General features: G+C 40.5%; 2 protein-coding genes across 2 annotated transcripts in view; one reads left to right on the top strand and one right to left on the bottom strand.

Annotated features, from left to right (window-relative positions):
- Nucleotides 1-15440, bottom strand: part of LOC134672869 (uncharacterized) — a 267272-nt gene that overhangs the window by 127729 nt on the left and 124103 nt on the right. The gene's annotated exons all lie outside the window — the stretch shown is intronic.
- Nucleotides 1-15440, top strand: part of LOC134672984 (kinesin-like protein unc-104) — a 160832-nt gene that overhangs the window by 127428 nt on the left and 17964 nt on the right. The window contains exons 13-25 of the mRNA XM_063530943.1: nt 241-372; nt 1082-1282; nt 1746-1903; nt 2276-2417; nt 2655-2818; nt 3287-3401; nt 5657-5790; nt 6357-6568; nt 8145-8336; nt 11358-11495; nt 12740-12870; nt 13919-14083; nt 14546-14726. Coding sequence (XP_063387013.1) covers nt 241-372; nt 1082-1282; nt 1746-1903; nt 2276-2417; nt 2655-2818; nt 3287-3401; nt 5657-5790; nt 6357-6568; nt 8145-8336; nt 11358-11495; nt 12740-12870; nt 13919-14083; nt 14546-14726 — 2065 coding nt within the window. The remainder of the gene's footprint in view (nt 1-240; nt 373-1081; nt 1283-1745; nt 1904-2275; nt 2418-2654; nt 2819-3286; nt 3402-5656; nt 5791-6356; nt 6569-8144; nt 8337-11357; nt 11496-12739; nt 12871-13918; nt 14084-14545; nt 14727-15440) is intronic.

The following is a 15440-nucleotide window of genomic DNA, read 5'->3' as shown; positions in this document are numbered from 1 at the left end:
TCGTTTCTGGAAGCATATTTAAATATGCTGCGTGCAACGGTTTTAAGGAAATTTAACACATTAACTTCGTATTTGTACTAATCAGCACGCCTTGCCGGTTATCACTGACTTCAATTGGGTAACGGCATTAACAATAAAGGGGATATTCAAAGTTCGAATCACTAACACAATTTAAAACCGCACAACGCAAAATATCCCTATCTCTATCCAACTTTAACATTAATCCATATGACAAAACAGCCGAAGAGAACGCGTCACCGCAACGCAAGAAGAGCGAGGCCGAAGTGCTGTCTCCGAAGCTTTCCCGAGCGGCTACGACCATTGCCGAAGAAGCTGTGGATCAGTTGCAGGCCTCCGAGAAACTTATTGCTGGTGAGTGGACCTTATTTCAAGTTATTAGGGGTGAAAATTTAATAAAAACTGTAGTTAATAATTCGCAATGCGTTTTTGTATTCCATTCAATGAGAAAGTGGTAATAAATTGCAATATGTTGTAGCGTGGGACTGCGTTACGCTTTCATCAAATTATAAATTAAATCGGGCAATTAGTATGAGGAATTCTATTGGAATTATTAAAAATATTTCTTGAGCTTGACTTAAATATTGTAATTTCCTTTAAGTAAAAAAATAAACAATTCTTGCATTTCTGTCAGTTTCATCAAAACAATTTGATCATGATTGATTGATGCTGCCTGATGCCAACACCTATCTGTAAATCCTGGTTTTTGGGCGAAACATTTGGTCTGGGTTGAGATGCACCCGCTGAGGTGGGCAAAAATAGCCACGGTGGTTCCCACGTACCACAAGATGGCCGAGGATCACGCAGGTCTCAACGGCAGGCAGGCATATCTCAACGGCTGGCCGGAGATTGCTCAAAACCGAGACGGATGGCGATCGAGGGGGGTAGGCCTTCATCCAGCAGGGGGACAGCATAAGGCTAGTAATAGTGAAAGTTCTCTGATCTTACCATGGTCATGTTATCCTGTTTGCAGTACCATGAAATTATTTTCCGGAATTCTTATAGGCTTTGTTAAACAATAAGTCGACTTTTCAAATCTAATTATACTTGTTTGTATGCCCAGAACTGAACGAAACTTGGGAAGAGAAACTCAAGCGCACCGAGCAAATTCGTGTGCAACGCGAGGCCGTGTTCGCGGAGATGGGCGTCGCGGTGAAGGAGGGCATCACTGTCGGAGTTTACTCGCCCAAGAAGACCCCTCATCTGGTCAATCTGAATGAGGACCCGAATCTTTCGGAGTGCCTCATCTATTACATCAAAGATGGTGAGTTTTAGTGGATGAAAGTGTCTTAAACTCAAGCGCACGGAGCAGATTCGTGTTCAACGTGAGGCCGTGTCCGTCGAGATGGGTCTCGCGGTGAGAGGGCATCACAGTCGGAGTTTACTCGCCGAAGAAGACCCCTCATCTGGTCAATCTGAATGAGGACCCGAATCTATCGGAGTGCCTCATCTATTACATCAAGGATGGTGAGTTTTAGTGGATGAAAGTGTCTTAAACTAAGATATGATCAAGACCTAGGTTGTCTTATATACGTACCTAGTTATTTCACTAGAACTCAAGAATTTCAATGTTTAGAATTACTGCCATCCTCCACTTTATTTCTTTGTATGAAAAATCCTTAATCGTACTCATTAGTCGGGCTTAAACAGAATAAGTTGTATGAACCTATATTTTTACACTTGACTTTACCAAAGGAACTTGTAGATAACATAAAATAATTTTACAGGTGTGACTCGGCTCGGCACTTCAGAGGCCAACGTTCCCCAAGACATCCAATTATGCGGCTCTCATATCCTCAGTGAGCACTGCATCTTCGAGAACACTGACGGCGTCATCTGCCTCATACCTCATCGCGAGGCTCTCATCTACGTCAACGGGCGTGAGGTTAGTTCGGAACTTCAGAGGTCAACGTTCCTCATCTACTTCAACTAGCTTAAACGGACTCTTATGGCGTTATTCATAAACGCCTTACTGGCCCGAATTAGCTATGAATCGTTCGTCTTTACCTGTCATTTTGACTTATGCATTTGTAAGAAAGGGATAACACCGGTTTGTAAGGTAATGAGTGTGCTGCACTAACATCTGATGGAAGTAGACGACATCCAGCCGACCTGGCTGCGTATTTGTAGCCTTCGGCCCATACCGATTCCGTGTCGATACATATGGAGTCATCCGGAGTGTTTCAGAGCTCAAATGACTGGGAGAGCCCTGAGGGAACTAACTTTAGCATTACTAAAAAGTATTCTTATTCCCCAGGTCACAGAGCCGATAATCCTGAAGACGGGCTCCCGCGTGATCCTGGGCAAGAACCACGTGTTCCGCTTCACACACCCTGGCCAGCCGCTCGAAGACAAGGAGACCATCATTAACAAGGAGATGACCACCGCCGACCCTGCTGGTAAGATCCCACTTCTGATATCACCATGTGATCCCACTTCTGACAACTTTAGACAAGATACTTGGATTTGGCTCGTAAGGAGGGGGTTATTATTGAATGAGCTGGTCAAAGTTCGCTCAAAAACCAACCTTATCCTAAGGCAAACTTTCTGACACCGAAAAAAAGTTTTTAGGAGACAAACGATATTCAGCTTTATTATCTAAACAACTTGATTCAAATTTTACTTTCGCTTCTCAGGCAACGACGCCGAAAACGTAGACTGGGACTTCGCGCAATGCGAGCTGCTGGAGAAACAAGGCATCGACCTGAAGGCCGAGATGCAGAAACGGCTTGTGGCTTTAGAAGAGCAATTCCGAAGGGAGAAAGAGCATGCTGACCAGCAGTTTGAAGAACAGAGAAAGGTAGATAAGATAGATAAATAGAATACTCTTTATTGGCACACCTCTGTAAAAATATACAAAAGAAAAGAAACAATTGATGAAATGCAGAGGCAGACAATAGGCGGTCTTATCGCTAAAGAGCCATCTCTTCCAGACAACCTCTGGGTAGAAAGGTATATTGATACTGTAAAGTCAAATACACAAAACACAATAGCTTTGCTGACATACCTTTATATGGCCACCAAAGATATTCAAAATTCAACTCTATATTTAAAGCTTTAAGGTCGTTTTATAACTTCCTAGTTCAACCTCATGGATCTCAGAGACTTTTGTTATTATTTTAAACCTTGTCTTGTTTAAATTATAAAAAGTTAAGTGCATTTGTCCTATATAAATGCATCCAGGGCCTAGGAGGTTAGACTCCCGGGAGTTGCAGCCATGCAAAATCGAACTTTAAACTCACAACGCTAAGGTACACATTTGTTCCAGAACTACGAAGCCCGCATAGACGCGTTGCAACGCCAAGTGGAGGAGCAGAGCGTGACCATGTCCATGTACAGTTCGTACACCCCCGAGGACTTCCACAATGACGAGGATATCTTTGGTGAGCATTTGGAAACTGCAGACATGTACTCCTTGTGTGTTCATCACTAGCAATGAAAGGACTTTAGACAGTTCAGATAGGATTGTTATTAAATTGAAAATGTGCGACAAGAGGGTACACTTTTGCGATTTTTTTTATTGTTTATTTAATACAGTGGAAGTTAACAGATTACACTAATACACTTACACGATAGAAATATAGATAAATGTCAGGAAAATTACAAAAAAAAACATGACAAAAATATCAAAGCTTCACAGTACTTAACAATCATTTAAATAATTACTACTTGTTTCGATAATTCAATTTTGTATTGAGTTTATTTTTACTGTTTTCATAAAGCTTGAACACGCCAAAACGTGGGCACACATTTTTGCTTATACATTTTGGAAAGGGTGGTTAAATTTTATTACTTTACTTAAATTAAAATCGCTATAGTATGAGGAATATATGATACCACAATAGTTGTCAATTGTATGATTCGTTTTCATGATAACGAGCTTTAAACAATAACTGAGCGAAATCACTTTGCACCAATAGAATTGGAAAAGTCGATTAGGCTAAAGAACCTTGTGAAAATGTTAATATATCCAGGATCGATTAGTTTTTGTGTTTTTGAAATGTTGCGGAGACGTCAATGAATGGAAAGACAACCAGAAAGCAGAATAACACGAGATACAAATGAGAAAAAAAAAGAAACTAGGAAAATACAGCGTTCTTACATAAAGACCGAAACCAAATTTTTCTTATGTTGCAAAAAACGTACAAATATCTCAAATTTATGTACAAAAAGAGAAGTCAAGTTAAATTAAGAGCTAGCAAGAGCTTATCTGCTCCCAAAATAGTGGTGCTAAATGAAATTTGTATGCAAAATGTAGGATATTAAAACGTTTGATCATTTTTAACGTATTTGAGCGTGTTAGGTGTTAGACGATGGTTCTATAGAAATACATACTTCAAGCAATACACAAAATAAAAAGTTTGACTTGTATGAGTTGCTAATACATTCCCGAAGATTGCAAGATAAAAATAATGCTAAGTATCCCCATTATTTATTGGTTGAGCCAGCTACTTGTGATTGCATCAAGCGACGCCGTTAATTGATTCGCATAAGGGACATTGACTATAGAAATGTATGCAAGAAACATTTGCGAAAATGACCTAAACCTATTTTAAAGAAGCCACAGCTCACAGTTACTATTTTGGTAGCATTCATCGTGTTGTCATTACACTATAACAGTGACGAAGGGGTATTAACATGATGGACATGCTGACAATGCCAAAAGGGTACTTTTGGCGGATGGTAATAAATGAAGGCGGATGGCAATGGACTGGGCCCATATCAATGAATATTTGAAAAAGACACCCGTTAAAGTTATATTATCAACTTATCCGCAAATAACTCTGGCTTGGACTACTTAAGCATACAGTAATCATGTCGTGCAAAGTGCCTGTGTCCTGGTCATCACGAAGTCTGTGACATGTCAAATCCTGAGGCTGAAATGATAGTCTAGTATATTAGCATGATAAACTATAATATTTTCAATTATATTCAATATATATTTCGCTCCATTAGACCTTTATTTTTTATTTATTTGTAATTTTATGTGCCCACGTTTTGGCGTGTTCAAGCTTTACGTCTCTATTTTATTTTGGTCAAGATTTATACTTTTAAATATTTTACTCTACCCATTTCACAAATTAAACATAGAATAGATGTAGATTTTTATTGTTTGTTCCACGTCCTTGTATATGAGATGCGTAATTCTACAATCATAACAACATACAAATTGACGTTAGCGACACATTTTGTATTCAAGATAAAATTATTAAGAAGTCGATCCACAAAAACATACGAGTGAATTACGACTTTATTGCATGTTTTTATTTAATTATGAAAAAATTTAATGTTTTTTTCTGTATATTAAAATTTAATCCTTGTCACTTTGACAAAAAGCGCCCAAGTCGAATACTAGTGCAGCGTCGAGCCCTAGTACTTTACCTTACATATCCAAGCAGATTTTACGTCTTAAGAGCGAGTTTTTACTTATTATTCCTCTCTATGTAAAATTCACTCCTACGTCTGTGATTAGGCCGCGTGTTTAGAGTCAGAGGAATTTGAACTATACAGGTGTTACCGTATCGCGCTGCTCACAACCATTTAAAAATGGAATTACGAATCTCATGTCTCCATGTTATAGTTAATAGCCGATTTAAGTTCTTCTTCAGATAGACTGACATTATTTCCGTTCCTTTAGTGAATCCCCTGTTTGAGACAGAGTGTTGGTCGGCGCGCGAGGTGGGGCTGGCCGCGTGGGCGTTCCGCAAGTGGAAGTACCACCAGTTCACCTCGCTCCGGGACGACCTGTGGGGGAACGCTATATTCCTGAAGGTAAACACACTCAACTAGCTCAGGGGGGCTACCGCGAACACTGAAGTTGCGGGCTTTCTCCTTTGCTCCAATTAAGGCGTGATTAATGTGACAGGGAAAGATGCCCGCAATTTTGGAACTACGGTGTTCGCAGTAGACCCATAGGCTTCCCAACAAAAGTAGTTGATGCGCCGCCACTGTGGTGATGAAGATAAAGAGTCTACATTTTCAGCTCATTAAATAAATCGTCGTGATAAACAGAATTTTCTTTGGTAAAATATTAGAAACGATCGTCCGAGATATCGCTATTCTTAAGAGACCTATCAAAGTCAATCTTCAAGGGTCCCTTTGACTGACATACAATTTTAAGTCATAATGTATTGTCTGTCATATTATCATTAGTCCTAAAACTGAAACCGTTAACTTTTCAGGATTTTCGTAAAGTAATCCTATAGATAGGTTAGATTAGGTTTGTTTTATGGCAAGTTACGCAAACAAATTATGGCTAACGAAGTTTCTTAAATTAAATACATTTATCATCCAGATATTTTAGCAATACACCTAATCAAAACTGACTGTCCCCGCAGGAAGCCAACGCGATCTCCGTCGAGCTCCGCAAGAAGGTCCAGTTCCAGTTCACGCTCCTCACCGACACCCCCTACTCCCCCCTCCCCGCGGAGCTCGCCCCCCGCGACGACGCCGACGACGAGTACCGCCCCAGCGCGCCCACCGTCGTCGCCGTCGAGGTCACTGACACCAAGAACGGCGCCACGCATTACTGGACGCTCGAGAAACTGCGGTAAGCGAATGAAGACTTTAGGGGTTAGGGTGAAGGTTGATTTTGGTGTGATTGGTATTGAAGATTGTCACACTGATGCGGCTTCGTACGCTGCTATGGTGTGAGCGAGACAGCGCTATGTAAGTACCGATGTCCCGCTCGATACTGAAGCGGCTTGCGGATCTCCATCCAATGTGAAGACTGAATTAGATAACCATTTGTAAACCGTATTGCAATGGTATAAGGTATATTAATGGTAGATTGTGTGTGGTTAAGTTGGTAGCATGGATTGGTGTTAGATGATGTTGGAAGGGTTTTGGCATTTCTTCATTTTGAAATAGAAAGATGAAAATTTCATTTCGTGTCATGAAATGTTAGGTTTTAGTGACTCACTTGTTTGAAGTGTGATATTTTGAAAAAATGAAAAATGAAAAAATGAAAAAAAAATTAAATAAATATTTATTCATTTTTTTTAAAGAAAGAAGATTTATCGACCTTTTTGGGTAACGGTACAAGTTTTTGTCTGCGACTCTATTTGTGTAATATTCTAATTTTCTATACTTTGACTAATTTATAATTATTACAGGGTCATTGCATATTTTGATTTACCTTATTTTCTGTTGCCTTATGTTGTCTACTTCGGATTTTTGTTATTTCTTCTTCTTGTGTTTGTATTCGATAAAGAACGTACTATTTTTGCTAGCGCCGTGAAATTCTATCCGAAAATATGAATTACGTATATCTGATCTGAGATTTAAAGTTGAGATTTAGAGTTCTACTTAAAATATACTATGATAGTGTATGTAGTGATAGCTGTAAATATGTATTTTATTAAGGGTAAGTGTTTCTCCTGTATGAAAATTTTGAATGTCTAGAAAATGCAACATTATTTTCAATAGAGCTTTTTTTCGTTGCCGCTTTGTTATATAATTTATCATTTTACAATGCTATTACCGTTTATCCTTACTATTTTAATTATTTATCACAATTTTCATTATATTCTAGAGAAGCTAAATTATGAGAACATGACATTAATAACCATATAGAAATGGCAGATGGTTTTGAATTTTCTTTATCTTTTTTGGTAATTAGTAGAATTAGAAAATTAACCTAGTTTTCAATTAATTAGTTCTCATCATTTAGGCAACAATATACCTGAGATTTATATAACAAACACACTTATTATCGGCATTATCAACTCTATATAAATGTTTATAAATCTCAAGCCACACAATCGTCGTTCCGCGTCATATCGACGCACCCAAAACTCGACCTTAAGTATCAATGCACAAAGCCCAAAACGCGTCGATGTGTCGCGCACTCAGAATAATAAAGCCTAGAAGGTGAGTCCAAGTGACCGGTTTCACTCGACTATTGTAAGTGCGATAAAGATGGAGATAATGTCTCCATATTTTCCTTTACAAGGCATAAGGGTGTCAAGAATTATGCAAATTGAGCTCTATCACCTTGAAATAAAGTTCAAAATCAAGTGGGAAATATATTCCCCCAGCCTTACAAAGGCTTAAACACATCGACTCCTAGGCTAGGCTATATTGTTCTTAGGCCTCACGGCTACAGGGCAGAGGTATTGTTATAGCCACCGCCTGGAGCTAATGCGCCAGATATACAACATGAACGAGAGCTTGTGCGAGGAGGACGAGGCCCCGCCCCTGGTGCTGGCCCCGCCCCCCGCGCTCGCGCAGGCCCCGCCCACGCCCGACATTCTGCAGTGTATCTCGGCGGCCGCGCAGCAGACCAGACTGTCGCTCGCGAACCTGCTGCCCTCGAGGTGCGTGGCACCAAGGCTGGCGCTGTTAGCCCTTTTCACGAGACCGTTGTTATTAATAATAGTGCAGTGGGGTTGCGGAATTCATTTCAAATTGTCTATTTTGTCGTACAGTGACGACTGAGGATTGTAATAATTACTGGATAATCTACATTTGTAGTGTCTGAGTTCTCTGAACTTCTCTGTTCATTGCTTTCAACCGAGAAAAACTGAGAGGAAGTCGTTCTCGAAATATTATTCCGAAAAAAAAAACATAATTAATTCTTGTGATAAGTTTGCCTCCGACCTGAAAATTACCGTGTATTATTACCAACGGGATGGCCGTGTGTGCCGTGTGTGCAGTTGAGCCACAATATAATACAACGTATTTCAGTAAAATTTAAAATTGGGTATTTTTTGACGAAATCTTAAGATTACAATTTTTTTTTCTAGAAACATGTTAAACGTGTTGTTAAACAAATGATGGAGGCTGAATCCTTTTTGGTGGTATGACTTTTGCTATCATACTGCTTTTCTTATAAAAGTACCGCAACCTCACTGTCCCGGTCTTAGGTTGGAATGTTCATCCGAATGTTCGCATCAAACTTTAAATCAAAAGTCAAAGGTATCTTAGTTCGTTGTAAACTTTCGTCATGCCATACGTGGGCCGTTGTGTACGGCTTCGCTAAGCTGTTCCGTGTGCCGACGCAGTTTTGTACAGAACACCACGCCTCGCCTTGCACTTCGAAAACAAAATAGAACAAACTTTTTTATACAACGCTATGTCTTACGTAAGTGAACAATTCGCGACAGCGACGCGGCGCGGCGGGCCCAAGGCGTTCGCGTTCGCAACGAGATCGCCCACGTAGGACACTTCTATGGGTATCAAATCATTGATTCACCCCGCGCCGCATCGCTTCGCTTCACGTTCGCGTTTTGTTTGCCTACGTAGTACGCAGCGTAACATCAAGTGACACCCCGTGGAAAGGAGAATTTAGTACATTCTTTCGCTCAATTGTCTGTTACGCGAGGTTAGTAGTTACTCAGTAATTATGCGTTAAGAATTTTATCATTCAGGTCGGCAAACTGCGGACCGCGAGCCGAATGAGAATTTTCTAAGAGAAAATAACCATTTCGACATATCAAGTCAAAAATAATCTGTGACACTAGAATCTAGCGATTAAGACTTATTTTGGCAGTATTTTCATATAATATTTGCCGTTCTCCTCGGTAAAGGTACCATCGCCCACACTATTAACTGTACATGGGTGGACCTTATACCTTTTGTAATAAGGTCCACCGATGTACAGTTAGGAACTTAGGAGCGTTGCTGTTTGTACTAAATTCTTCGCCCCCGGTGACAACTCTTAACTACAAATAGGTAGTAAAAAAAACCTCAAAACTCTTCGACGTATTACATACATACAGTATGTGTCTGACCATCCGGCTTTAATTCCAGGGCTTGATTTTACTCGCTAAACTGAGCTACTTTTACTATGGGACCAACCATAAAATCGGGGAAAAATTTATGGCTTTTCCATAGAAAACGTCGACATCTGATCAGCCAAAATGTATGAAAAAGTAAATTTTTTTTTGGGATTTCGGGGTTGGTGCCATAATAAAAGTAGTTCAGTTTAGCGAGTAGAATCGAACCCTGGATTTAAAGCCCCATGGTCAGTAACACCCTGTATATTGGACGGATTGATAGATTTGTATCTGTTTTGTTTTATATGTAAACATTTTACAAGAGCGTAAGTCGACGTTAGCAGGGCAGATGCTTTTGCCGGCTTGCTTCACCTAATACTTATACGCGTCGTTGCAATATGTATAAGCTTTCGTCACCTTTTCTCTTGGCCTAAACCGACCTTTTTTTGTAAGGGTCAAATTGATAACATATACATGCATACTTATTCGTATGAAAATGTATAAAGCACTGAAATACCATTTCATCAGGTGACAACACTCACTAATTACCAACATTAGTTCATAGCCATAATGGACCGTATCAATACTTGAATAAGGTTGATTTGTGTTTAATATTTTTTTAGTATTTAATTAGTGAGTTTTAGTTGTCGTCTGACGATTTATACCTGTCACTGTTTGTAAATCAATATAATTTGAATGCACTTGTATTTGCCTCGCATTGCAGTCACGCAAACTTGTATACAGAATTAGAAAGAGGAAAATGACAGGTGCGTGTATGTATTTAATTGTAACACAATCCGGAGGTCGCGGGTTCAAACCCCGGCTCGTAGCAATGAGTTTTTCGGAACTTACGTACGAAATATCATTTGATATTTACCGGTCGCTTTTCAGTGAAGGAAAACATCGTGAGGAAACCGGACTAATCCCAATAAGACCTAGTTTACCCTCTGGGTTGGAAGGTCAGATGGCAGTCAGTTTCGTAAAAACTAGTGCCTACGCCAATTCTTGAGATTGGTCTATTAAAACTTCATTATCTTGCTTTGCTTCGTCGTATAATTTTAAGTTTAATGTACAGTCCACGTCAAAGATATGTTCACACTTTTCGCCTTATTACAAAGCTGCAAAACTGTAAACATATACATTTGGCGTCGCCTGTATAAGAACATATCGGTAAATGCACAAATTGTCTTAATTTAATTTCGTTTATTGTCAATGGAGCTTGCGTTTAGGCACTGTTTTGCATGAAAAATAATATTTATTATTGCATGTAGCCAATATCAATTTCCTGAAAATAATGCAATATTTTATGTGTCAAATTCGAGTAGGTATTCCCGCATTCAGAAATGCTACTAAATCCTATTAGTTACTTACCTATGTAGATTCAATTATTCCAAAACATAACTTTAAACATTTGCACCTATATAACAAGTTTACCGAAATCGCATTTTTTAAATTGAATTTTGATTATTTATTGCGAATGCGTAATTGTGTTGTTTTGAAAATTCACTAAAAACCGTTAATTTATACTTAACCGCAGTAGCAATAAATGCGCGCATACCTTTTGACTCTGTAAGGTTCAAAATCGTAGACTAGTCAATATATCCTAGTTTTTTTTTTCAGACAAAGGCTGGAGCTGATGCGTGAGATGTACCACAACGAGGCGGAGTTGTCGCCGACCTCCCCAGACCACAACGTGGAGTCCGTCACCGGCGGGGACCCGTTTTACGACCGCTTCCCCTGGTTCCGCATGGTTGGACGGTTAGTTATACAATACAGCTGTAGCTGGCGCGTGAGATGTACCACATCGAGGCGGAGTTGTCGCCGACTTCGCCCGACCACAACGTGGAGTCCGTCACCGGCGGGGACCCGTTTTACGACCGCTTCCACTGGTTCCGCATGGTTGGACGGTTAGTTATATAATACAGATGTAGCTGACGCGTGAGATGTACCACAACGAGGCGGAGTTGTCGCCGACCTCCCCCGACCACAACGTGGAGTCCGTCACCGGCGGGGACCCGTTTTACGACCGCTTCCCCTGGTTCCGCATGGTTGGACGGTTAGTTATATAATACAGATGTAGCTGACGCGTGAGATGTACCACAACGAGGCGGAGTTGTCGCCGACCTCCCCCGACCACAACGTGGAGTCCGTCACCGGCGGGGACCCGTTTTACGACCGCTTCCCCTGGTTCCGCATGGTTGGACGGTTAGTTATATAATACAGATGTAGCTGACGCGTGAGATGTACCACAACGAGGCGGAGTTGTCGCCGACCTCCCCCGACCACAACGTGGAGTCCGTCACCGGCGGGGACCCGTTTTACGACCGCTTCCCCTGGTTCCGCACGGTTGGACGGTTAGTTATATTAATAAGTAATTTCAGCTTATATACGTCCCACTGCTGGGCACAGGCCTCCTCTCATGCGCGAGAGGGCTCGGACTATAGTCCCCACGCTAGCCCAATGCGAATTGGGGACGTCACATACACCTTTGAATTTCTTCGCAGATGTATGCAGGTTTCCTCTCGATGTTTTCCTTCACCGAAAAGCTTGTGGTAAATATCAAATGATATTTCGTACGTAAATAAGTTCCGAACTCATTGATACGAGCCAGGATTTGAACCTGCGACCTCCGGATCGAAAGTCGGACGTTATATCCACTCGACCACCACCGCTTCACTAGTTATATTGTTACAATAATATATTATAATGGCTCTGTGAGCTGTAGACATCGCGAACCCCCATGGCTCCGCCATTTTGAAACATTTCCGAAAATAAAAAATATTCTCTTGTTTCCTGCTAGAGTTAGACCGTAAAAAGCCTGCAGCGATTTTGATAGCCCACGTAGTGCAAGTGTCATTTTAAACGTCAAACTTCTATGAAATTATGACGTATAAATAACACTTACACTGCGTGGGCTATCGAATCCGCTGCAGACTTTTATTGGTGCGACTATATTTGTTTAATTCAATTGAACAATGAATAATCCCAGTTGTCACTTCCAGGAGCTTCGTGTACCTGTCAAACCTCCTGTACCCGGTTCCGCTCATTCACAAGGTCGCTATCGTGAACGAGAAAGGAGACGTGAAAGGCTACCTGCGGGTCGCCGTGCAGGCGGTCATTGACGCCGAGAAAAGTAAGTCAAATTACCAAGTTTAAAATAAGTAGAAAAAAAAAAGAAATTTCCTTTCGCTGACGGCTCGGCCGTGGACGCTCCCTGTCGAGCTCTCCAAAACAAGAGTTTACTTAACGTCGGGTGACAAGCAAAAGTAACTAACTAACACCATTGAAATTATTGGACAATAAACCGTGTACAAGTGTAATAAAGTGCATTGTTACTTTGATTTTTTGATAGTACTTAGTGACTTTTGCTTGTCTCCAGACGATAATGATCTAGTTCTAGTCAAACTGTAGTATGCTCAGGAGACTAGCGTTGCCGCTCTGAACGGGCATTTTCACTTAACTGGGTACCAAACAATCACAAAACCAGTCAGTACAAATTACCAATCGCCAACAAAACCAGCAGCAGCAGCAGCAGCAGTTTAGCAGTTACCAATCGTCACAAAACTAACGAGTTTTGTGACGATTGCTAACTGGCCGTCGTCGTGACCGTCGTTAACGTCAAACCCCATACATTTTGTGAGGAATGTGACTGTTAGACGCTACTGAATTAAAGTACAAGTTAAAATGAAAATGCCCACACGTATATGATGGTCATACTTGTCTACATGACAGCGTTATAATGACAGTGTACGTCTCTTTCAATCGCGCGGTACAAAAAAGTGACGGCTATCTTATTACGTGGATAACGCTATCCATCATATGCCTGCTGGATGGTGATGCTAATGTGTGCCGGTGAGCAAGCGCTTTTAAAAATCCAATTATCACCAAACATGGCGCCGTACATCACCACCTAGGGTGGTATTCCACCTATCCAATTTCTTTGTCCAATGTGTATTGCGTCTCACATTTTGCTTTAATGAGAGAGTGAAACGCACTGACATTGGACAGGTGGAATACCCCCCTAAGCTGTTAAACTTGCTGTTACCATATTTGGCTTTACAAAACGCGTATTTAGTAGATATGTTGATGTTTTTGTGTATGTTTGGAAGTAACTAAGCTGTTTGTTTCCCATTATCAATAAATAAAAAAATAAGAAACTAAAGATAAATATTTTTTCAAAGACAACGCAGAGTTCGCGGCGGGCGTGAAGCAATCAGCCAAGATCTCGTTCGACGACGACGTCGCGCCCGCGCGCCGCAAGACGCTCGCCAGCGTCATCGACAAGAACAACGCGCTCAACCTCGAGGAGCGCATCGATCTCGCAGACTCCAATATTAAAATAGAAGGTAATAGTTCTAATAAAATAAGTTTTCTATTGTTATACACTCGTATAAGGTGTTTTCAGGTCTGGAAGCACATTTTACTTTTCGGAATTGGCACTACAGCACCAATTCCAAAAAGTTTGGCTGTATCTAGGAAAACATTCAGCCGAAATTTATCGTTTTTTGTTGGTTGTTACCATAGCAAAATTTATACCTACAGTATGGCCACAAGTTCAGTTAGATGTTGAGTGTATGTACACCAGGTAGAAATGTGTCGCTTAACTTCAAACTCGGGTAAATCCATTCGGCCCTCTCAGCAAATACCTAGATCCTATTGGCTTTTCTTAATACCAAAATCGCATAATCTGACAAATGGATTTACCTGAATTTGAAGTTAAGCGACTCAAATGAGTTCATATTTATAAATCGCATGTTACAGTGTTTAAGTATTTTAAACAGAAAAATAAAGTCCATTATTATTTACAGAGTTAGCCGGCGGCGAGTGCGACGCCGACAGCGGCCGCGGCGACAGCTCTCTCGCCTCAGAGCTGAAAGAGGAAGACCTGCCCGAACACCTGACCCTGGGCAAGGAGTTCACCTTCCGCGTGACCGTGCTGCAAGCTCACAGCGTATCCACAGACTACGCCGACGTATTCTGCCAGTTCAAGTGAGTCTGCACCATGTGCTGTTGCTTTAAAGTCTATTTCAATAGAACTTGCTAACTATGTAAACAAACCGCCATATTGAAATTGTCTCTGAATGATGAATTTACTAGTGATGGGCAAGACTCCTACTTACTACTTTACTAATGTCAAACCATATCGAATAATAAAATACCAAAAGTAAAAAAGAAGTAGTTACTTATTTTTAATTTGTTTAATCACGATCAGAAGACAAATTAGTACTTAAGAATGATGTATTGATTTATTTTATAACCGCGGCGGTAGGGACAGAACGTGGGTTGGGTAGTGTATAGCAGGTTTATTTCACAAACTTTATTCACAACACTGCCCACCAAAGACAATTGTAGAATTTAAAAGAAACAAAACCGTCATTCGAACAGGTCTTAATAACCTAACTTATGACCCCATTTTAAACTTTTAATTAAATATCCAAGATACAGTTATATATTTATGTATTTTACGGAACGGACCGTTTCAATAGTGTATATGTGTATGGTTTCAATGGTATTTGATGAGGTGGTGTGAAAATTCAAAGAGAAACAGTGATAAAACAAAGTTACGTTGTTTGTTTACATAGTTAGCAAGTTCTATTGAAATAGACTTTAGAGTCCAGTTTACGTCACACAGCGTCTCGACAGACTCCACCAGTTCAAGTAATTTCGAACCTTAGTCTGTTTAGTTAAAGTCCCATTTAGTCT

The sequence above is a fragment of the Cydia fagiglandana genome, chromosome 17 (assembly GCF_963556715.1).
Source record: "Cydia fagiglandana chromosome 17, ilCydFagi1.1, whole genome shotgun sequence".
Classification (NCBI taxonomy): Eukaryota; Metazoa; Arthropoda; class Insecta; order Lepidoptera; family Tortricidae; genus Cydia; species Cydia fagiglandana.
This window is presented reverse-complemented; position numbering and strand designations above follow the sequence as displayed.